This window comes from Cyprinus carpio, chromosome B21, assembly GCF_018340385.1.
Source record: "Cyprinus carpio isolate SPL01 chromosome B21, ASM1834038v1, whole genome shotgun sequence".
NCBI classification, from domain to species: Eukaryota; Metazoa; Chordata; class Actinopteri; order Cypriniformes; family Cyprinidae; genus Cyprinus; species Cyprinus carpio.
In genome coordinates this window covers 18,028,763-18,053,551 of record NC_056617.1, presented here as the reverse complement: position 1 = coordinate 18,053,551, position 24,789 = coordinate 18,028,763, and the positions used below count along the sequence as shown (strand labels likewise).

Below are 24,789 nucleotides of genomic sequence, written 5' to 3'. Positions count from 1 at the left end.
GCTATTCCAAAATGTGTTGTTTATGATATGGTATGTGTAGTATGATAATTGAGTTATTTGTAGTTTATAATTTGTTTTTTTTTATTGTGTTTTAATATAATATAATATAATATAATATAATATAATAATTTAATATAATATAATATGATATAATATATAATATAATATAATATAATATAATATAATATAATATAATATAATATAATATAATTTGTGACCCTGGACCACAAAAGCAGTCACAAGTAGCAAAAAAAAAAAACCCTTATATGGGTCAAAATTATTCTTTTTTTTTTTTTTTTTAAGTAAAGATCATGTTCCATGAAGATATTTTGTATATTTATATCAAAATGTAATTTTTGATTAGTAATATGCATTGCTAAAGACTTCAATTGGACAACTTTAAAAGCGATTTTCTCAATATTTATATATTTTTTTGCACCCTCAGATTCCAAATTTTCAAATAGTTGTATCTCAGACAAATATTGTCCTCCTAACAAACCATACATCAATGGAAAGATAATTTATTGTCAGCTCTTTCAGATGATGTTTAAATTTCAATTTAAAAAAATTTACCTTAAGACTGGTTCTGTGGTCCAGAGTCATATTGGTATTGTTTTTTATTATTATTTTATTTATTTTATTAGAATTTATTATAATATAATATAATATAATATAATATAATATAATATAATATAATATAATATAATATAATATAATATAATATAATGGGCTGTCAAAACACATTAACCGTGCTATTATGTTTTTCAGTTGACACGTTAAAAATCTTTAACACTATTAATGCAGCATCCATTTTTTTCCCTGACATCTTTTAGCTAGCATTACAGTAGTACAGTTGTTACAGTAGTAAATGCAGTTGCTGACAAACATGATGCAGGAAAACTGTGAAGTTGCCTGTTATAGGAAGCAGCTTTGCAGTTCTATTATATTTTACACAAGAGCTGAAGAAGTCACACAAGAATTGACATTCACAGCAGAAAAGACATCACTCGCTTCTTTTCTGAATAAGTCTACTATCTGAACTAACTGGCTGAATGAGTGACTAAATGACTCGCTTAAGATTAAGATTGTGACTTACCACAACCTACTGGTAGTTTAAGTAATTTAAGTTAAATCATAATAATAGTATAATAATAATCATAATTATTATAATTTATGCAAAGATTTCTTTCTAAAGCTACTTTTTGTAATGTCTATTCAATGATTTACTCATCTAAAACAGTGACTATCCTTCGTAGAGTAAATTCTCAGCAAAAATTGATGTGCAATTAGCTTTAAAAAATGTAATTGCTTGACAGCCCTAGATATAATACATAACATAATATACAAAATAAAGTTTGTAGTGTGCAAATAATAGACTTAAATCCAAAGAATATCAATTAAAATCATTATCTGTATCAGTTATCTGATTTCCACCCTACCTTCACACCATCTGTCTTCTTGCTGATCCCACTTTTCCCTCCTGAATGAGAGACAAAGAAAAAGAGTGAAATTGCTATAAGAAAGGGCACAAAAGCCCAGAAAAGCATAGTGAGGGGCATAGCACTGCTCGGCTCTCCAGCTGGAGTTTGGCTCTGGAGGATCTGTTGACTTTCTAAAATAGGTCCTGGGAGTTTCCAGCATGCATAATCACATACTCCCACACTCCAGGAAGGCTTGGCTTTTAAAAGCTGCTCTGAACAAACAATCAGGAACAGTGAGCAAATATCAAATCTTAAAATATATCTTGATTAAAAAATATGAATACATGTAGATTAAAAAAAAAAAGCATTCATGAATTAGTCCAAAAATAGATGCATAAAATATATATATATATATATATATATATATATATATATATATATATATATATATATATATATATATATATATATATATTTCCTTACCTTTCATTATTTTTTATTAAAAACCTGTATCACAATTTAAATGTTCACATAATAATAGACAGAGAGAGTAACTAAAACCTAAAAGTGCACTGCTGACTTAAGCCGGTATGTTTCCGCTGGACATTATCTTAAAGCAGTTAGTGGAGAATGACCACTCTGGGTAAAAATAGACAGGATGTGATGAATGATCAAGAGTGTTTGGGAGTGATAGAATGGCCTGTGAAAAAGCTACGGCTGCTACAGTTGAACAGGTGGAGCAATCTATTTTAGATCGGACATTGCTGACCTTTTATAGACCCTCAGACGAGGAACAGAATTCTTACAAAAGAAAATAGGATCGGATTAAGGAATCGGGATGCCCCGAGTCCATGATCTCCTACTATTTGAAAAAAAAATTTAAGGGACATGCATGATGCCTACATAAAAATAAAATAAAGTAAGATCGTATATCTAGCAAATGCAACTTCATTTCAACAGTGTGGCCTTATGAAGTGAAACTATCTGCTTTTACAGGAAACATTATTTGGCAAAAAATATTCTTTACTAGTTTTACTGAAGAAAAAAAGTCACCTATATCTTAAGGTCAAGTAAATTAACAGCAATTTTACATTTTTGGATGAACTCTCCATTCAAGGTGCAGTTACATTTACCTTTGTAATGGCGAAATTATGTGGACAAAATCTCAATCAGAAGGCTCAAGTTTTTGTATTTTGTACACGCTTTGAACATTCAAATTCGCTGCACTTACCAATACAGAACCTACACTAATTCACTAATGTGACTGCACACTTACACCTGAAAAGCTAAACATGTACCTAAAGAACAACTGCATCATCTTCTTGCAAATGCAAATCTTTGGGCCATATATTATCTTTGCATTATGAATGGTGAGAGAAATACACATGCCTGGATCTTAAAGCTTGGCCAGTGGCAAAGGTCTTTAAATCCTGACACAACCAAGTGAAGTACAAACCTGTCAAAGATTTACACCAAGAACGATAACTATAATAAAGATAAAAAATAATAACAAGCATCCACGGCAACGCTAGATTCTGTTCTGTTCATTAGAAGCATGGGTAGCTCTGAACTTTCAATGAACCCAGTGTCCCATACACATTGTGGAACTGCTGACCCCTCAAACTGAATTAAGGTAGACTGATCTCTCTCTAGCGGAACCAGAGTTTACACAGTGAGGTGCTTATATAATAAAACTTGTATGCATTATAGCTCCTTCTAAGATATGCTAAGAGTACTAACAGTTGTACCATCATCTCACCACCAGAGGTCACCTGTATCACCTGAATATTGAGAACTTGGGACTTACACTGGTTTCTCATTCATTTATCAGTCTCTATGTTTAGTACAGGGGTTGGACAAAATAATGTGAACACCTAGGAAATAGGCAAATATATCTTTTACCACCATCTGCCTTAAATACAGCTTCTTCCCCCCTTGAAGAGCTCCACAACTTTCTCCAATGAATGTCATCTATCAGAAAATCTGCCATTTTCTTCAGAGATGTTGAAGAAGCTTCACTCTCTTCTATATATGAATATGTATTGGCTGATCTGAAGCGAGCTGATTTGTCTGTACAAACCTTCAGTGCACCGTTGAATCCAAACAATTCCAGTGTAAGATAATCTGTGGTTCCTGATCAAGACATACTGTACTCAAGAAGATTGGATTTGATAGATTATTAGAGTTACCTGAGAAGTTTCTGGTGGCCAGCATAGTAGTGAGAATAGCACCCTTTAAAAAAAAAAAACAGAGGGTCTTTTAGCAAATATTTCTAAGTAATAATGTTGTATTGCTATGCAAAATTCAGAATTGATGAACTGGCTTCCTTTTAGTTCATTAGTTGGAATTTGAATTGAATCTACACCACAGGAAATTTAAATGAAATGACAGGAAAATTTAGGAAAATTATGTGTTCTTCTTCCATCTAGGTACATAAAAGTTTTATTTCACTAATAAATACAATGAATGTTATGATACAAATTTCTTTAGATGACATTTCTATCTGTCCTTAAGGTCTTTGAACTTTATTTGACCTTTTTTTATTTATCTTTTCCAAACAAATATTTGTCAAACTAATATTCAAAGTTTGTCTTTTCTAATTACAAATGAACAAATAAATAAATGTCTATTTTTACTCCAAACGTTCAAATTCAAATTGCAATTCTGCATCTTGTTTGCTACTTCTGTTCAAATTCTAAAACTGAATTAGAATTCAAAAGGCATTCTTGATTCAGTTCAGAACGGTGTACAACTCTGATTGTTAAGAACCCTAAATAGCCTGATTTTCCCCCATAACTTATTAAAGTGAAGTGTGTCACTCAGGGCATGATTATTATTATTATTATTATTCATGGAACAACTCTTGTGTGGTTTAAACCTGCAACCTTTCTGTTACCAGCCCAGAACTTTAAATGCAACTCCCAGAAGAGCTTCTCACAGCCTTATACAAACTTACCTTGAGCTTTCTTCTAGCGTTGAACTTCTTCAAGCATTCAACAGTCTCCTGTCTGTGCATGCAAGATGCAACAGTGGAGCGATGCTAAGAGAGGTGAAACGAGAACATCAGATAATTATAACAATAACTATATTAGGGTTAATTCATTTGCTGACTAAATGAACTGAATTCAAGTGTACATATAAGTGATCCAAAGCAACAATATATTAACTAGGCCCAAAGATAAAACACGTACAGTATACTGTATATGTTGTAAAGTACTGATGTTTCAGTTGTGAACTCACTGAGATCCACGGGTGCTTGAGTGCCTCCGCAGCAGTGATGCGTTTAGATGGGTTGATGGTTAGCATCTTATTAATAAGATCTTTCGCCTCAGGGGTGACTGTGTCCCACTCAGGTGAAGGAAACTGTGGGTGTAACAAAGTGATCCAAGTGTGAATCAGACATCCATTAGCACTTCTGGCATTGTCATCAATATTATATGAAGGATGCATAAACTGACATCATAGGCGCCAGCTTTAATTTGCTGATAGAGTCTATGCTGGTCTTCATCCCAAAAGGGTGGGTATCCAACCAGCAGGATGTAGAGAATCACACCTAGAGGAAATTCAATTAGGAGAAATGATTTCACAATACTCTGTTAACAAATGAACAGCTTTGATCTGTGCAATACTGGTGCAATTGTTCAAGCTAAGGAAAGACCAAGGAGTGTTATAACTTTTTTTTTAATGCATTTACTTATTTATTTATTTGACTATGTGTCTCAAATGTGCAGTTGTGGTTTTTCTGTACAACAGGGGTATTTTGAAAATGCATTCTCGGGAAAGATTACACAGCTTGAGGTTGTGATTTTGGGCTACTTTTACAATGTATCATGGCTGCTCAAACATTTATCTGTAAACATATATAAAAAAATGATTGTTTTACTAAAATGGATTGATCCTTGAAATACAGAACATAGAATAAAACATTTATTTCACAGCCCTTTAGTGGAATCCCACAGCTGTCAACAATGATTAGAAAAAGATTTGGGTGAGTTTTGAGTCAGCTTTGGGCTGGAAAGTTTTTCTGGGAGCTGGCAACCCTGCATTTAAAATGTGCATTAATAGATTGCTGGTCTTTCCATTCTGCTCTTCTAAATACTGTATATATGACTGCAAAGATTTGCTCCCATTTAGACACAAGAGCATCAAGGCACTGATGTTTGGTTGATGTGGCTTGGCTTGATGATGAGAAAAATGTGTTCCACACCAGACTCATTAAACCATTTCTTAATGGATCTCACTTAATGCTCACTTGATGGTTTTCTTCCAGAACAGAAACGGACCTTCTCAAACTGTCGTCAGAAATTAGGAAAATCCTTTTCTCTAAAATGTCACAGTGCATACTGTTGCTACACAAAATGAAAGAGCGGCTCTTCATTAGTGATCACATTTGTGACCCTGGAGCATAAAGCAGTCTTAAGTCTCTGGGGAATATTTGTAGCAATAGCCAAAAATACATTATATGGGTCAAATTATTGATTTTTCTTTTATGCCAAAAATCATTAGGATATTAAGTAAAGATCATGTTCCATGAAGATATTTTGTAAATTTCCTACCGTAAATATATCAAAACTTGATTTTTGATTAGTAATATGCATTGCTAAGAACTTCATTTGGACAACTTTAAAGGTAATTTTCTCAATATTTAGTTTTTTTTTTGCACCCTCAGATTCCAGATTTTCAAATAGTTGTATCTCAGACAAATATTGTCTTATCATAACAAACCATACATCAATGGAAAGATTATTTATTCAGCTTTCAGATGATGTATAAATCTCAATTTTTGAAAAATTGACACTTGAGACTGGTTTTGTGGTCCAAAGACACATTTGTGATGTAATTCTACCTAAAAACACATACAACATTAACATATATCTTTGATGCAAAAATATGAAAAAACTAACCACATGCCCACAGGTCTACAGCTTTTCCATAGGGGTCCTTTCGTAAGACTTCTGGGGACAGGTAACCAGGAGTACCAGCAAACCCTGATGTGAAGAGAAAAAAAAATCATGACTTTTTTTTTAGTCTATATTTATGAAATTGAAAATGAGCTAAATGTGAAAAAAGACATAAAATGTGATAATTACATCTGTATCAGAATTCACAAATACACTATTATAAGAACAACTTAAGTCTCCAGTCACTCTTAAGGACCCCATGATCAATACCTGGTCTGGAGATGGTTTTGATCAGGGTTAGAGATCACAGACTGAATTGTCTTTTGCTGATGATTATTTATTGTGTTTATATTATATAGGACTATATTTTAATTACAAGCCTTTAATTTAAATAAATATTCACATTTAAATACAGTAAGGTCTAGAATTGATATGTAAAGCTTTTTAAAGCGAGTTAAACCGGACTGTATTTGTTTGGTTTTGTCAACTCTAAACCTACTCTGAAGAAATTAAAGAATATGCACATTGTATAAATAAGAATTAAGATTCCTAAGAATTGAAATGCATTTACTGTAAGTGTGTAGACATGGAAAAACTATCTGCTGAAGTTCAAACCGAACTTCAGAATGAGGAAGAAAGTTCATTTAAGTGACTTTGAACGTGGCATGATTTTTGGTGCCAGACAGGCTGGTCTGAGTATTTCAGAAACTGCTGATCTACTGGGATTTTGACAAATAAACCATCTCTAGGATCTACAGAGAACGGTCTGAAAAAGAGAAAATATCAAGTAAGCGGCAGTACTGTGGGCGAAAATGTCTTGTTGATGCCAGAGGTCAGAGGAGAATGGCCAGACTGGTTTGAGCTGATAGAAAGACAACAGTAACTCCAAAAAACAACAACAACAAAAAAACACTTGTTTCAACTGAGGTATAAAGAAGAGCTTCTCTGAACACACAACACGTCAAACCTCGAAGCAGATGGGCTACACCGGGTGCCGCTCCTGACAGCTATGAACAGAAATCTTAAGCTACAGTTCACATGGGCTCACCAACACTTCAAAATAGAAGACTGGAAAAAGGTTGCCAGGTCTAATGAGTCTTGATTTCTGCAGCAACATTCAGATGGGTCAGAACTGATCATAAACAACATGAAAGCATGGATCCATACTGCCTTGAACGGTTCAGGCTGCTGGTTCTGGTGTAATGGTGTGAGGGATATTTTCTCGGCACACTTTTGACCGCTTCATTCCAAATGAGCATTGTTTAAATGCCATAGCCAACCTGAGTATTGCTGCTGAACTTGTGCATCGCTTTATGACCACAGCATAACTCTATGGTTATAGCTACTTCCAGCAGGATAACGTGCCATGTCACAAAGCTCAAATCATCTCAAACTTGACAGTGAGCTCAGTAAATTCAAATTTACTAGAGTCACCAGATCTCAATCCAGTAGAGCACCTCTGGGGTGTGGTTGAACAGGAGATTTACATCATGTATGAGCAGCAGACAAATTTGCAGCAACTGCGTGATGTCAATTTGGATCAAAATGGTTTCCAGAACCATGCTGAATCTACTGTATGCTAGTTCTGAAGGCAAAAGAGTGTCCAACCCAGTAATAACAAGGTATACCTAATAAAGTGGCCAGCAGTGAGGGTATAATCAGAAAACATCAAAGACTGTCATTTTATTTAAATAACTGAGAATTGCATATATATTGCATATACACACTCTTCCAGCCAGGAAGCATACACAAACAAATATCACACAGGCCACTCAGCCTATCAACAAGAAAACCTCCTATTGTTAAAAAGCACCCTGTCCCTGAATTATGTAACGTAATGCCTCACTTTCAGGCAAATGTTTCTGAGCCACATAAAATTAGGGGTCTTGTTGTGCACAGAGGTGGGTAGAGTAACCAAATACTGGACTCAAAGGAAAGTACAAGTACTTATTAGAAATAATTACTCAAGTAGAAGAAAAAGTAATGATGATAGTAATTACTTGAGTAACAGTAAAAAGTATCAAATGAAGACTACTTGGGTAGTTCTGTAGATCTGATTAAGAACATGCAATGTAATGAAGGTGACGTAAATTATGCATACATTACATGAGGGATGTTTTGTCTCCATTATGTGTCAAATAGTGTGAGGCGTGTTAAAATCCACTGAAATCTGAACAACATGGTGGTAAGACACAATGATTTGCACATCAAAACATACATTCAGAGGGGCAGAGCTTAAGTTCACATACCGTCAGCTAATGACGCAGCACTGAAGTGACTCATATGAAAGAGAACATAAATTCATATGGTCTTGTGTGTGTGTGTGTGTGTGTGTGTGTGTGTGTGTGTGTGTGTGTGTGTGTGTGTGTGTGTGTGTGTGTGTGTGTGTGTGAAATGCTTAAAGATTAAAATCATAACCAAAGCAGGTGCAACTATTGAAAATCATTTAAAAGTGAAAAGAATGGCACTGCACATATTAATGCTTTATTCTGCATGATCATATTTTAGATCCCTTAATCATACCCCATACCTAATTTAACAACTATTAATAAGCAGCAAATTAGGAGTCTATTGAGGCAAAAGTCATTGTTAATACCTAGTTAATAGTGAGAACTTGTCCCCAAGCTTAAGTGTGACCGTTAATATTATATAAATACATATTTGGAGTGTTAATCTATGTTTTGTTCAATTCTATATTAATGCTGTTTGATGGTATAATAAATGGGTCGTTACCAAACCAAGCCTGTTGGTCCCCTTCAACCTCAATGGCAAGGCCGAAGTCTGCTAACTTCACAGCTGCACCTTTGGATTTGGAAGCCAGAAGCAGGTTCTCTGGCTAGAAACATGGAAACAAATGGGACAAAAAGGGAAAAAGATTCATGGATAAAGTGCAAATGAACATGTAGTTGTTTTCTCCTCCAACATATAAGAACATACAAATATTGGAGTGGTATTTTACTAAAGTTATTTGTTCAAAAGCCAATTGGAATGTACATTTTGAAATCATTTGTAGTCATCAAGTGCAAACTAGTAGAACATCTTTAAAACATTATACAAACCAGATCTTAACTTATGCAAACTGGACTGCACATTATAATTCTTTAGCTTGGATTAAACAAATCAATTTGGCTTGGTTGTAACAGCAGCTACGCTAATTATGTCTCTATTTTTTCCCTGTTTTTGCCACGGGACTAGGATTTACACAATCTTCAGTCTGGATCCAGAACACCTGAGAAGTGATGATGCTAACCCCTCAGAGGACCTCAGATGATACCAACCCTGTAACAACATACAGAACTACCAAATTTTGCTATAAATTTGATTGCAACATATAATAATTGCTATTATTAGTGTTCATTGTCTGTTTGATTTTGTCTTTTAATTGATTTTTCCATACATTTCTGCCATATGTACATTAACTGACAGTCACCACTGATAAGCTACTACTAAATATATTATAGAAACTCAATTTTCTTTAAAGCTGCTTTGCAACGATTTGTATTGTGAAAAGCACTACACAAATAAACTTGAATTGAATTCAATTCAAATAGAAATATGTTAGTGCAATGCCTTTATATTCTCTTGGGGTTAATTCTGTAAATTGCGTTGCCTCAGTGTTATTAGATATTATTAGATGCAGCTTTTTCGATACTATTAATTATGTAACCTTAATTGTACATTTCAGACAGTGTATTGGCATTCAGAGCTTGTTTCCCTTATTATTTACAGCATAGAACATTTTCACTTAGAATGAATAATTGCTTTTCATCACCTGTCTACATCAGATGTGGGGTGCCCCAAGGCTCGGTCTTAGGAACTGTTGTATTCTCTTTATATATGCTTTCATTTCAGACAATTAAAAAAATTAATTACTTTCTGTTAAATCCCTCATGACATTTTTACTGATGCAAAATGTTGGTTAGCTAATAACTTTCCTCCAGCTAAATTTAATTATTTTTGGTCAGAATGGATGTGGTAACACTGATGTTTCTGTTTTGAGTCTCTGCAGTGGTAATAAGCCCTCCAATGTTAAAAATATGGGTGTCATTTTTGATTTGGGTCTCTTTTCCATTTCCAAATGTCCCAAAACTGAAATCTGTCCTCGCTTTTAACGATTTGGAGAAAATTACCCATGCTTTCATGTCATCCTATCTGAACTACTGAAATGCTCTGTACTTGAGCAGCATGGGCAAAATGTTTCTGTGAGGCTGTTAACAAATACCACAAAACCACCTATGCTGACCTTTTTTACGCTAACTACAGATGTGTAAAAAAGGTCAGCACAACTTCTTGTGATTTTGAAATCACTTCATAAAAAAAGGTGAATTTGACTAGAGAACATACAGGTGATTTACATACTGTATGAGCAATCCAGAATCCATTTGCTTTTTAACAGATTCTGCAAATTTTTTTTTTTTTTTTTTTGAATGTCAATTCAAACTGTTCAGATACTGATTTGATCCAAGGTTATAAGAAATTGTACTAGTACTTCAATCATATTGTACTGCATTGTATTACATATAAGTAATAGTTTTTTTCAACCACTGCATAATATACCACTTGAATAATATTTTTTTTTATGATAAGTTTTTGGTGTAATTATAACTGAGAGTTTGAGATTGGTTTGAAGCAAGTGTTCTGTCTGGGTGCCACAAAGAGATGAGAGTGCTAATGACAGTGGTTTAACATGAATCATAATGAAATACCTTTAAGTCTCTGTGCACAACGCCCATCTGATGGCAATGAAGTACCGCCTCCAAAATCTGCTGGATGCAATGGCTTCAGAGATAAAGAAAGAGAGAGAGACAGAGAGAGAGAGAGAGAGAGAGAGAGAGAGAGAGAGAGAGAGGTTTTACTCAAATACAGTACATTGGAATATACTGGCCACACAACTCATGACTATCTGATATATATTCTGATATGTCAATTGTACACAGTCAATTTTATTTCTTTTGCTTGTTGTAGAATAATAAAAAGCCATATTCTGCATCACTAAATTAATGTTATGTAGTCTGATTAAAATGAAAATGACGGTTTTGGCCAAATTTGTGAGTTACCTAGCTCTTGTCAAGGCAAGGAGATTTAACTTTTGACTACTTAAGTTATTGTGCTTTTATGTATTGTCCATTACTTGTGTAATGCTTTTATACATAAAGTCCATTTGTGTTGTGCTGATAGCCCACCCACCTGGCATCTGCTTCGCTGTAATATTCCCTGGCAACAATGTCTTCAAACAGCTCACCACCCGTTACTCTGAACCACATGAATGAGCAAGAATGAGCAAGTAATGAGACAGTTGTTTTATGGGTGTTTCTTCAAATGTAGGAACTTCTGGCTCTGTTTCACTTTTTCCCTTTTGAATAGTTGGCTTAATTTGTCTCCTAACAATTTCCAGCAGTGTATACAGGTGTGTTTTCTGTGAGAAGGCAGTGCCTCCCCAAAACTTTGGAAGAGAAACAACTGCACATTACAGTAATAAATAAATCATATACTGTAGCAATTATGGGGCCAAGCACACCAGTGAATAAAATGAGATTGCATTTAAGTAATTTTTACATACAGTATATAATTTTTATGGTAATGAAGGCTGCATTTCTTTGATAAAAAATCCAGAAAAAAAACAGAAATATTGTGAAATATTATTACAATTTAAAATAATGGTTTTCTATTTTAATATATTTTAAAATTTAATTTATTCTTGTGATGCAAAGCTGAATTTTCAGCTTCATTACTCCAGTCTTCAGTGTCACATGATCCTTCAGAAATCACTCTATGCTGATTTATTATCAGTGTTGGAAACAGCTGTGCTGCTTATTTATTGCAAACTGTGATACTTTTTTCAGGATCTACTGATGAATAAAAAAGTAAGCATTTATTCAAAATTTAAATCTTTTCTAACGATATACACAGCTGTTTGAGTTCAAGGTCAGTATTTATTTATTTTTTAAATAATTTTTTCAAGGATTGATAAAAAGTGATAGTAAAGACTTACAGTATATTGCTAGGAAACATTTCACTGGAGTAATGGCTGAAGAAGATTCAGCTTTGCATCACAGAAATATATTATATTTTAAAGTATATTTAAATAGAAAAACGTTATTTTATTTATTACTGCTTTTTTTCTGTATTTTTGGTCAAATAATGCACCCTTGATGAGAATAAGAGACTTAAAAAAACAAAAAAACATTACAGATCTTAAATATTACTGGTCCCAAATTACATACAATAATTATTGCTACTTTTGACTAATAGGTGGCATTTTAACTAAAATCATTAGATTTGTTAATGCATTAATGTCTCATTGTATTTTACCCATACAATGAAAGTAAATAGAGTTCAGTGATGCCCTGACCCGAGTAACTTTCAAAGCAGTTTTAATGTTTAATGAACTTTAATATTACTCAGTACTTATATGTAATTAAACTGTAACAAGGACTCATTAAAATAAATTGTCATCACAAGCTGAAATCTGTTACTTCTAATAAAAATCCCTGGGAGACTGAAAAGCTTGAAGTTGAAGAAACACCCTTATACTTCTTTTTAACCCCAAGCAATTTTAAGAAGACAATGGTTTTATGAAGATGTCATACAGTACAGTAGGTACTATAATTATTTCAATATGAAGAAAGATATCTATTGTATCCACCCTGCGCTATAGCAAAAAAAAAAAATTACCCTTTATTACCATTTCCCCCACAAAACCTGATATTAGCAGAGGAAAGCAAAGGTATTTCTCCATTTCTGAAAACAAATTATGTTTTTCACTCTCTTGGGCCTTTGTTAACAGCAGCATTTGAGTTTATGTTTTGCACTATATTAAAGTATAAAATCTTTTTATCTGGTATGGTTGCTCAGAGAAACTTACAAGTCAAAGATGAGGTAATGGTGACCTTCCTCTGAGATGCTGTCATGCAGCCGCACTGGTGAAGGATTGCCGGTCGTGGTTTGGATGGAGAATAAAAAAAGAGAGATAACATGATCATGAAGTCATTTTTGTTTCATTACTATTTTCTTACATATACCATGCACTGCCTTGCAAGTCTTTAGACTTTAACTGTTTCTGGAAATGTTCTTCCCAACAGATTTGCTACAGACATTTGTTCATAAACGTTTCAAATTAGATCACTGAGAACAGAGCTTTAAGCTTGAAGTCATTTGGCTGATTGGTATGCACCTCAACAGGCTCCTGGCACAAATTTAGCAAAAGAAAATGTATTAATTTAATCTAATTTAATATGTATGGAAGCCCGTTTCCACCACTGAAAAAAAAAAAAAAAAAAAAAAAAGGTAAAGGCGACTTTTTATCTCACATTTGCGAGTTTGCATCTCGCAATTCTGACTTTTTCCTTGCATTTGTGAGATATAAACCTGCAATTGTGAAAAAAGGGAAAAAGGACCTGATTTTTTTTTTATCAGACTTTTATTCTGATTTTATAATTTGCAATTGCAATTTTATATCATGCAATTTTCAATTCTGAGTTTATATCTCACTATTCTGATTTCTTTTCTCATGCAATATCATATTTTTATCATGCAATTTTGAGAAAAAAAAAAAGCCAGAATTGCGAGATGTAACCTCGCAATTGTGAGAAATAAAGTCTGAATGGTAAGATATAAACTCACAATTGTGAGAGAAAAAAAAATCAGTATTGTGAGATAGAATGTCACAATTAGCTTTATTATTATTTATTTATTTTTTTCATGTGGGAGAAATGGGCTTCAATAGATATGTGCTGATAAAAGTGTATGTTTTTTAAGAGTCGGAGGGACATCTGAGGGGTTCCCCACATCCAGCATAGCTGCTACACCCATCGCAACCGTTTCCCTATAGACATACACTGAGTGATTTCTTCAGATCACAGTGTTATAAAGACTAGATTTCACTCTGTTCACTCAAGTCAGTAAGTAGCCAGTATTACCATGGCAACTGCATAGCTACGCTCTAGCAACCATTCAGAGCAGACTAGCAACCGCGTAACAACATGACCATATCTCTGCAACAGAACATCAAAGAGACATGGGGCTGGTTTCGTTTAATATACAGCAATTTTGCCTGAGACTCATACACATGTGACATTGTAGAAGAAAGTTCTGTCACAGCAAGCATTACGTGCAATTTCTCCAGAAAATGTATCTTGTTATTATTCTTTCACAATTTAGAAGTTGAAATAAAACCAGAAAAATGGCTAAAATTTAGGTCTAAAATAATAAGGCTAATCACAAGATTACTTAGTTCCTTAATTGCAGCTATATGTATAATTAGTTTAATATAAACACAAGTTCACCTCATTTAGATAGCTAAGTAAACATGTATGTGTGTGTGTGTGTGTGTGTGTGTGTGTGTGTGTGTGTGTGTGTGTGTGTGTGTGTGTGTGTGTGTGTGTGTGTGTGTGGTGAACTTACCAATATTCGAATGCTTCAGCAGTCTGCAGATCCTAGCCTCCCTGTCCAGCTTCTGGTGATCTAGAATATATATATATAATAAAAGATTTTTCACATATGTTTTTGAATGTTTTCAACATTTTTGAAAGTTGAAAAGTTACATTTTTGGACCACTGACCACCCGGCTACGGCCATTACCAATGTCAAAAGATAAAAAAAAAGGCTAAATAATTTATCAAATGACAGTTGAAATGTCCATTTTTTTTAATGATCTCAGCTTAAATGATCAGAAATTATTGACAAAAATCACCAAGTGCAGTATTTATTTTAATAATTTCACTAGGTGACACCACTTCAACATAGGCTACTTCAAAAGTCGAAAATCAAAGCCACTTGCATAAAAAGTTTTAAAATCCATTTCACAATATGTGAGACATTTGCCTTTCCAACACCTATGAACAACATCTTAACATCTTAAATGCAGCACAGGTTTCTACATTATTGGCAACATTTCCTTGAATGGTATTATTGTGTACCATATCCCAGGTCGGACTTCCATAATATACTTAAAGTGCTCTATTTTCACGCACTAATTTTGGACTTAATATACTAAAAATGATTCTTTAGTACTTCTTAAGATAAACCTAAGATCAACTAAGTGTACTCAACTGTGCTATTTTTAAAATGTGCTTTTAACATACTATCTTTGTACACTTGAACCCATCTTTCTTACACTAGTACACTCAAGTGAATTACAAGTGGTGACTAAATACTTTTTTTTTTTTTAATAAAGAGATAGTTATATATATAGTTCATATTCATGGTGTGCCAAAACAGTTCAGTGTTCTTCCATTGTGTGAATAAAATGTAAACATGTAATCCATAAAAAGTAACTGTAATCTGATTTTAAGCATTTTAAAATGTAATACAATCCAGTTACAAATACTTACTTTTTTGGTTACACTGTATTTTAAGGTGTCCTTGTTACAGTGTAATTATGCATTTAAGTACTGAGTAATATATAATAACTGCATGTACTTATATGGTTGGGGTTAGGGTTACTTGCATGTAAATATATATATATATATATATATATATATATATTGGCCCCCATAAGTATTGGAACAAAATTGTTCTGTTTGCTGTGGAGTCAAGAAATCTGTAAATATGATTAAAAGATGAATATGAGACAAAACTACAGAATGACTACCGAATTTTATTATTGGGTGATTCAACACAAAGATGTTTTACCAGCTAAGAAGATCAGCACTTTTAGAGTTTCATCTCGCTATCTGATGTGAGCATAAGTATTGGAACAGTTGCCTCACAGGTCTGTCTAAGTGTTCAGCTGTGTCCTGTTGCATTAATTCTTCAGATATTAAAAGCAGGGAATGTGTCTTATCAGTAATATCCATTGCTTCTGCATTCTAAGTCTTGCATTCAATGATGACACACACAAACCAGGATGAAGGCGAGGAAGCCGACTCTGAAAGAAAAGCAAGCAAATTGGATGCTAAAAGAAAAGAGGAAGTCAATTAGAACTATAGATAAAAACAAAGGGCATGGAGAAATCAAGAGTTTGGAAACTACCGGCGACATCAGCAACCAACGACGACCTGATTGGCTGAGAAAAACAACAGCAGTTGATGACAGACAAATCATAAAAGCTGTGAAAATGAACTCTAAAATACATGTCTGTAAAACTCACCAACAACCTCCAGAAAGCTGAGGTGATGCTCTGACAATCTACAGACCGCAGGAGAATTTGACACAGAATTACAGAAGCTGCACAACAAGATGCAAACCTCTGATCAGCACCAAACATAGAAAGGCAAGATTCTTCACAAATGTGAGCCAGTAGAGTTTTGGAACACAGTAAATGGACCTATGAGACAAAGGTGAACCTTTATCTAAGTGATTGGAAAGCAAAAGTGTGGAGAAAAAAGGGAACGGCAAATGATGCTAAGCATACAAGCTCATCTGTAAAGCTTGGTGGAGGTGGTGTCATGGCATGGGCACGCATGACTGTCTCTAGAACAGGACCTCTTCATTTTAATGATGACTTAATGTATGATGGCAATAGCAGAATGAATTTGGAAGGGTACAAAATCATCTTGGCTACCAATATTCAAGAAAATCCCACCAAACTCATTAGAAAGCACTTCATATTGGATCAGGACAATGACCCAAAACACTCTGCCAGTTCAGTCAAGGGCTTTATCAGGGCAAAGAAATGTAAAGTCTTAGATTGCCCAAATCAATCTCCAGATTTAAATCCGATTAAACATTAATTTCACCAGCTGAAGAGGAGACTAAAGACAGAAACTCCCCAAAACAAGCAACAGTTGGAATTTGCTGCATTAAAGGCTGGAGAAAAGCATTTCAAAGCATAAGACCAAGAGTCTGGTGATGTCTATGGGTCACAGACTCACTGCTCTGATTGCATGCAAGGGATCTGCAACTAAATATTAGCTTTTTATCTTTTACATCTGCCTTAAATTCAACTGTTCCAATACTTATGCTCACATCAAATAGTGGGATGAACACTAAAAGTGCTGTCCTTTTTATTTGGTAAAACATGTATGTGACAAAAGACCTAATAATAAAATGTGACATTCTGTAGTTTTATCACAAATTCATCTTTAATCATATTTCAAATGTCTTGATTTCACAGTAGATACAGCAATTTTGTCTTTAATGTTTCAATATTTATGGAGGCACTGTATATTTGTTATTAAAAATGCATAATCAAACCAAGCTCAAGTGAGAAAAAGTAATGCAAAAGTAATGTAATGCATTACTTTCCCTAAAAAGTAACTAAGTAACACAGTTAGTTACTTTTTTGGGGGGAGTAACGCAATATTGTAATGCATTACTTTTAAAAGTTACTTTCCCCAACAGATTTTAAATATTTGTAATATAGGCCAACAGCAGCTTCTCTGCATATACCCAATATTTGGAAAACACCACAAGAGATAACAGTGGATTCCCTTGAAATTAACTGTGCTTTTCAAAAATACTGGTCAGATTTATACACATTATAATTCTCTCAAGATGCTTTACCTATGCAGAAATGTTTGCTAACAGTAAATATGCTCAGCATTAGGCAGGATAAAAGCAGGAACCTAGAAAAATCTCCACAATCTCAAGAAATGGTGGAATCAATTAAAACTATATGCAGTATAATAAGGCCCCAGGGTCAGATGGTTTCTGTGTCAAGTTCTACAAAACGTTCTCCTCTCAATTGACCTCACTGCTTATAAGCATGTTTAATAATTTTAATGAAAAATCTGAATTACAATCAAGCCTCACAGATGCTCTCATTACAGTTTTCCTAAAGCCAGGTAAAGATGAACTAGATTGTAGCTCCTAAAACCTATATTTCTTGATTAAATGTCAAAAATATTATCTAAAATCTCCCAAATACAATATGTAATAGAATTTTATTTTGGTTTGGCCCAAATTTTAATCCCTGGTTATGCCCACTGTATTATTCCACATCTGCAGCCACAAATGAAACGTGTTCAAAGCATTTCCTTCGGTCCAGGGAGACACACGGAGGATGTCCCGGAAGCCCTTATCTATTCATTGTAGCCACAGAGCTTCTGTCATCAGAATGTCAAAGTCTATTATGAGAATAAACAGCATGCATGTGGAGTACAAAGGTTTCTTCATGCCTTTTATAATATTTCCCTGATCCATCATCTTGTGTCTGAAGTTGCAAAAATAATGAGCAGCTTTTCAGGCTATAAACTTAACCTTTCAAAAAGCACATGTTTCTTATTATAATATGTACTTTCTTGTTTACAGCTTGGAGACAGGTTACATAACCGGTCTAAAGTTATGCATTTTTTCTTGAAAGTATGTGTTGAGGAGGTAATGTTGCATTATTGCTTTATTTCCTCAACAAATCTATCTATCTATCTATCTATCTATCTATCTATCTATCTATCTATCTATCTATCTATCTATCTATATATATATTATATCTGGTTTGGGGTTGTAGGTATTGAAGGTATTTAAGGTGCAGGTACAAAAACAGGTATTTGAACAAATGAAAGCTTACTAATTAATGATAAATTACTATATTTATGAATACAGATTTTTTCAATGCCGATTTTTAAAATAAAGTTTTCAGTGTCAATTTTCACTGCGATTTGTTCATGACATTTGCCCATCTAGAAGATGTTTCATAAAGAGTGCAGTTGAAGGAAAAACGTTTGATCTACTTACTATAGTACTGTATATACTGTAATAACAAAAGGGTTTCAGTGGATAATATTTCATGTCATCATGTCATATCTTTCCTTCAGAATCACATCCAATCAGAATCACCAGAATCACCACCAATATCAGCTTATTCTTAAAATTCCAGGAACGTTAAGCTTAGTGTTTTCTTTAGCCTATATAGCATTAAAATGAGCTGCAATTTAAAAACAGTTATTGTATACCTCAAAATTAATGTATGACCTCTAAGTAAACAGGTATGTACTTACAAGGGCCAAATGGTAACACAATATATGTCATTAATATAGTGGTATTCATGCTAGTACAGGAATGTGCCAAATACCCGAGGCAGCATCAGAACGGTGCTTTTCTTTTATTTTCTCTGTGGTCGGAAGGACTTACTGTAATATTTTATTTAACTTGAAATCTGCAGTGTTTTGGCTGTGGTATCATTGGTGTGTGCCAGCCTGTAGGGAGTCTGTGCAGCGCATATGGCTGTGCGTTCTCCTTTAACTGGCTCTGTTTTAATAGCTCTGTGCTCACCAAATTGCATTTAACAAGCTCCATTGTGGATGCTGTGTCTCAGCTTAATAAGTTGTTCCCACTTTGTTCACAGAGGACATAAACTGGGAAAGTGTACAAACGTCCTTTGTATGTTGTGTTCACTTGAATTTGGCCAAGCAATCTAAATGACATCAATATAAAATTCTACAGTCCATTGTTTATTGACACTTTCTCTCCCATTGGCAGACTATTTGTGAAGGCTCGTTGGAACTATGGATTCGGAAAGCACTGAATCATAGAACTATGTTGGTAATGACAAAACATAGTTGGCTAACACTTTTGGGAAACACACCCCTGTATAGTTTGGGTGAATATGAGATCGGATATTAACCCTGGACCAGGTGACCTTCCCTGGCACTGACAGAATTTTCCGGCAATCCGTGTTTCCACTGTTATACAGTAGGGGGCACTATTACAGATCTTCTGAAATAGTAAAGAATCTCTGGATCCAAAAACAAGCAGAGAAGACAGAAACAAGAGATAAAAGCATTGATTGTGCATATGTCAGCTAATGTGATCATCAGACATTAAATAACATAAATCAAAACTGCCTAACATTACCAAATGAAACATTGATTCAGGATGTGGGATAGGACTGTGAAGCTTTGGGAGTGCTGATGGAATTGATCTACTCTGTATATGTGTTTTGATCATCATCCTGAATCTGATCTGGGCGTAGTCTTTGAAAAAAAAAAATAAGTGAACATTGATTTGATTTGATTTTTTTTATACAAAACTTACCCACATCCGAATTTTGATTAAAAAAAGAAATGCATAAATCTAGAATAAAAGGGTTTGCTTTGTTTAAAAGCAGAGGCTCTGTTATCGTGTGTTTAGATAATTATATAATAAAATATTCTGGGGTCTGTGAAAGATTTGCATAAATGATAAAAATGCTGGCGGGGAAATAAGTGTAAGTTAATAAGGAGTTAATAAGACTGGGAAAACAAGGAGTTAATAAGCAGGCAATATGATATTCTATAATACGATAGAAGTCCACTTGTTCTCTTAATTTGAAATACAAAAAAGACAGAAAACATAAAAATGTATTTGTTTGACAGAAAATGTATGCATGCGTGTTTGTTACAGTTATTTTACTTTTTATTTGGAGTTGATCGAATGTTTGGGATTGTTAAGTGGAATTTGTTGAATGTGGCCTTAAGTACTTTTTAAACATGTCAGTTTATGAGTGTTTAGATGAGAGTTTAATCTTCGATTTAATCATACCAACTTTTTGGAAGACTATTCTGATAACTCTACTTTGAAAACAAACTTCGATTTGGGTGGGCTTGTTAAGGTCATTTCCTCTCATTTTGATGCGCTCCGAGAGCGAAGAAATCCCAGCTTTCAGTCGGCCCACTCATTTGGATGATGCACAAATGAAAAACTCACTGGAGGATTCAATTTAGCCATCCTTTTGAGGCTGTGTGTTTGTCAAGTGCTTTGTCTAGTTCTGACACAATGTAATGGTTTTCAGTGAATAACACTTGATTAAAACAGAGCAACAAAGTAACTTTTGTATTTTCAGAAACTGCAAACTCTCGCCGTGACGCAGCGTCATGAGCATATCTATGTTTTCTTAAAGGCATACACACATTAAAGAAACTTGACTAAAAGAATGTAAGTAAGCCAAAATTTTAGATCATGTCTTGTCTTAAATGCCCAGTTAAGTAAAAAGTGACTGGAGCAAGGAAAAATGCCCCCTTTTAAGGCTGTCTACATTGGACAAAAATATCACCTTTATGATAAATCTTACCTCTTTTATTTGTCCTGTTGTTGAAAGTAGAGTAAGTGTGTAGTCATAAATAGAATGGGGGTATCTGTTTACTGTCAACAACTTGATGTGATATATAATCAGTGCAGATGGTGTCTTTTGATTACAATGGGCTCTATTTGATTTTGACATGATGTGACAGTAGATGGAGCGTTATAGTAGTTACAATCCATGCCAGCATATACTTTTGATTCAACTCCATTCTGTTGCCTATAATAGTGTTGCCACTTTTCAAATAGTTCTCAGTCATCTGAAAATAAAGCAGCAATCTACCTATAACCTCTCAACATTATATGACCAGATAAATCACTGATCAAAATAAAATGTGAGCAGATCTGTCTACTGATATTCTAATGACTGCAAAGTGCCAAAGTTACCTGTGTACTATCAAAATAAAGTGTTACTCAAAAATCTATGACTTGTTTGCCAAATGATGTACAGTCTCATCATACCATTACAACAGACCGTCTTAAATCCATCCATTATCTGAGCCACCTACGCAGGAGGGGGTGGGGATGCTGCTATCTTGGGCCAAATGTAAAAACACCCTGAATGGATGATCAGTCCATCACAGGGATATAACAAACACACTTACCCTGGGGCTTCCAGTCTCAGCTGGGATTCGAACCCCACTGAGCCAATTCAGCAATTTGAAGATATAAAACATTTAAGCACAGATAGTTGGCCAAATTAGAGCAAGGAGTTGTGAAACATTGGAAATAGGAAGTGGCTCATCTCAAGAAAACCAGCACCCCAGTGATCCATTTTCCATTTGTAGCAACCTCTTCAGAGAATGAAGGGACACCGTCAAATATGCCAGTTGCTTCCAATATTAGACCCCCATTAACCTAGAATTTCATCATTTTGGCTCTGCTATGGAGACAATCGATGTTCATTGAGAAATGTGAACTTTGCTGGCAACTGTCAGACACAGAGCTTGTGGCAACGCTCAATGTTGTTCTCTCTGGACATGCCCAAAGCTGGTGAATAGCTAAGAGTATTAAAATCCATAACTGGATGGGTACATTCTTGGTAGCATTCCTTCCAACCGAATACCTCACAAAAGAAGAACAACTCAAGGCCACACAGCAGGGTCCCCATCAATATATTAGAGACTGTGCCCAGTGTCTATAAATCATTGAGCCTTAAATGGAAGGCTGATCCAACAGAAGAGGAAGCAAACCAGTAAAACAGTAAGACTCAGTGAATTTGCCAAATCTTGAAGGATGACATCTTAAATGGGTGGAGGTTCCAAAATGCATTCATACATACATCTTTCACAATGCTTTTGGTCAATGTATACAGGAACTAGGAAAATGCAGTTACATTTTCCCCTAGTTAGGGAAAGCTATGCATTTTATTAGTTTAGTTTGTTTGAACAGTATCATACAAGTAGGCATTGTCAGGGGCAGCACATCTGAATCACTCTTATCTTAGTTATTATTCAATATTTGATTGCATACTCTCTGTAGATTTCTATTTGAGGATTAGGATCTATATTAGATAGATCCAATTTTAATGGCTTTAATGGCAGGTGGGGGATAACTGCCTGGTTGCTGCCCAGGCTCATTGGAAGTACATGCCACCTTCATTTTTGCAAAACTCAAAAAACATACCTATATGTATGAAAAAGCAGTTTCCAGTTATAATGAACACTAAAGTCAGTAAAAGTCAGACAGCTTTTAAGTAAGGTTTACATGCCCAGAGTTTCGATTAAAGAGGTCATGAACTGCCTTTGTTTTTTATTTTGTACTGTTCTCTGGGGGTCCACTTATTATGTTATCAAAATCTTTTACATCAAAAACATTATAATTTAGAAGTAATAGGCCATTTTCTGTCCTGTTTTTAACCCCTTAAGAACGCTTCGTAGGTATAATTGTGGCAGATTGTAGACTTGGAAGTAAACACTGCACAGCATCTTGTATTCGGAACATCTTCATCGTTTGGTTTGTGATAAACGTTTGCCTCTTTCATAAACACTACATGCACAAATCAGTGGGCGGGGTTAAACAGGCAGCAATGTATAAGGCGGTGCTTATCCACATTATTACATCATAGAGTGGTACATTCCAAAATCTGTCATTTTGGCAGACTGGCTTCAATATTAACTGTTTTTAGACTAATGACAAAGTTTTGAGTTCTGAAACTTACAGGGTGTTTTTTTATAGTATAATGACCTCTTAAATGTCAAAAGATCAAGGGAATTTTGGTTTCTCAGTTCATGACCCCTTTAAGAAAGATTAATTTTCACACAGTTCCTTGCACAATGTTATAACATGTTGTGAGATTCGAAATTTTACTCATCCTGTTGTGTCCAAAAATATTGGCACCCTTGCACTTTTTCCCTAATAACCCACATTTTTATCTAAAAATAATTAGAAATTTGACAAAATATTTGCTCTCCAGCTTTTTATTTCACTGTCAGTATTACAGGACATTTGTTTTTGATTCAGAACAAAATGGCATTGAGAAAATTATTGACACCTTAGACTTAATATCTGATAGAACAGCAATATACATATAATCAAGCCCTTCCTAAAACCATCAACAAGCTTTCTGATCCTCTGTGCTGTAGGTTTGGCCCACTTTTCTTGTGCAAATCGAGTTCTCCCATATTAAACTGAAGCCTTCCCATAACTGCAGTTTTTATGCCTCTCCACAAGCTTTCAATGTGATTTGGATATAGACTCATTGTTGGCCACTGCAGAACAGTCCAGAATTTTGTCTGCCTGAGTGCTTTTTGAAGAGCATGTAGGATGAACTAAAATATACTGGAAGATTTGTGACTTTTGATGGAGACCCAGCTTTCTGACAATAGCTTAACAGACAGCATAAGAAACTTTTTATTACAAACTCTGAAGTGAATTTATTTTAACTAAAAAAGATAGGCAAATAGTCAGTAATAAAATAATTGAAAGCAATCGCACAAATAAATACAACAGCAAGAAAAAAAAAAAGATAATCGCGCCAGTACTGTATTTCCTGGATTGACTTGTCTTCTTGCACTTGAATGTTAAAATTGGTAAGTAAATGATACATCACTTGTAAATGATACATTCCATCATCTGTCCCGATCGTCTTTCAAGCTGAAAGGCTTGTGGGAATTTCCCGCGATATGAGTGCAGAACCTGCGGGAATGTGTAGATATTCCCGGAAAAATCCCGCACAGAAATCCAAGCCCTGCACACGTTGAAGGCACTCAGTGGCAAAGGCAACAAAGCAATCACAAAACATCACTGAACCACCTCCATGTCTGCAGGGAAGGTGTTCTTTTGTTAGAATGCTTAATTTTGTTTTCTGTAAATATAGAGATGGTATGGTTTACCCATCTGCCCTCAGGACATTCTTCCATAAGTATTTTAGCAAATGTTCTGGCAAATTGCAATCTGGCTTTCTTATGTCAATCGGTGGGGTCCTCATGAATTTCTTTTACCACATAACTCCCTTTCTTTGAGTTTTCGACAGATGATGCAAGTTGCTGGTTGAGTGTGCTGGTGCAAGAAACTAGGTCATCTTCAAT

General features: G+C 34.6%; 1 protein-coding gene across 3 annotated transcripts in view; it reads right to left on the bottom strand.

The window, feature by feature from the left end:
• The window catches only part of LOC109080288 (calcium/calmodulin-dependent protein kinase type II subunit alpha), a 42,468-nt gene that overhangs the window by 14,508 nt on the left and 3,171 nt on the right, over positions 1 to 24,789 (bottom strand). For all 3 annotated transcript variants that reach the window (XM_042747629.1, XM_042747628.1, XM_042747630.1), the window contains exons 3-13: positions 14,726 to 14,785; positions 13,188 to 13,242; positions 11,510 to 11,575; positions 11,029 to 11,101; positions 9,056 to 9,158; positions 6,326 to 6,409; positions 4,880 to 4,974; positions 4,662 to 4,784; positions 4,378 to 4,461; positions 3,611 to 3,653; positions 1,440 to 1,480 (exon numbers count right to left, since the gene is read on the bottom strand). In XM_042747629.1, the coding sequence (XP_042603563.1) occupies positions 1,440 to 1,480; positions 3,611 to 3,653; positions 4,378 to 4,461; positions 4,662 to 4,784; positions 4,880 to 4,974; positions 6,326 to 6,409; positions 9,056 to 9,158; positions 11,029 to 11,101; positions 11,510 to 11,575; positions 13,188 to 13,242; positions 14,726 to 14,785 (827 nt within the window). The remainder of the gene's footprint in view (positions 1 to 1,439; positions 1,481 to 3,610; positions 3,654 to 4,377; positions 4,462 to 4,661; positions 4,785 to 4,879; positions 4,975 to 6,325; positions 6,410 to 9,055; positions 9,159 to 11,028; positions 11,102 to 11,509; positions 11,576 to 13,187; positions 13,243 to 14,725; positions 14,786 to 24,789) is intronic.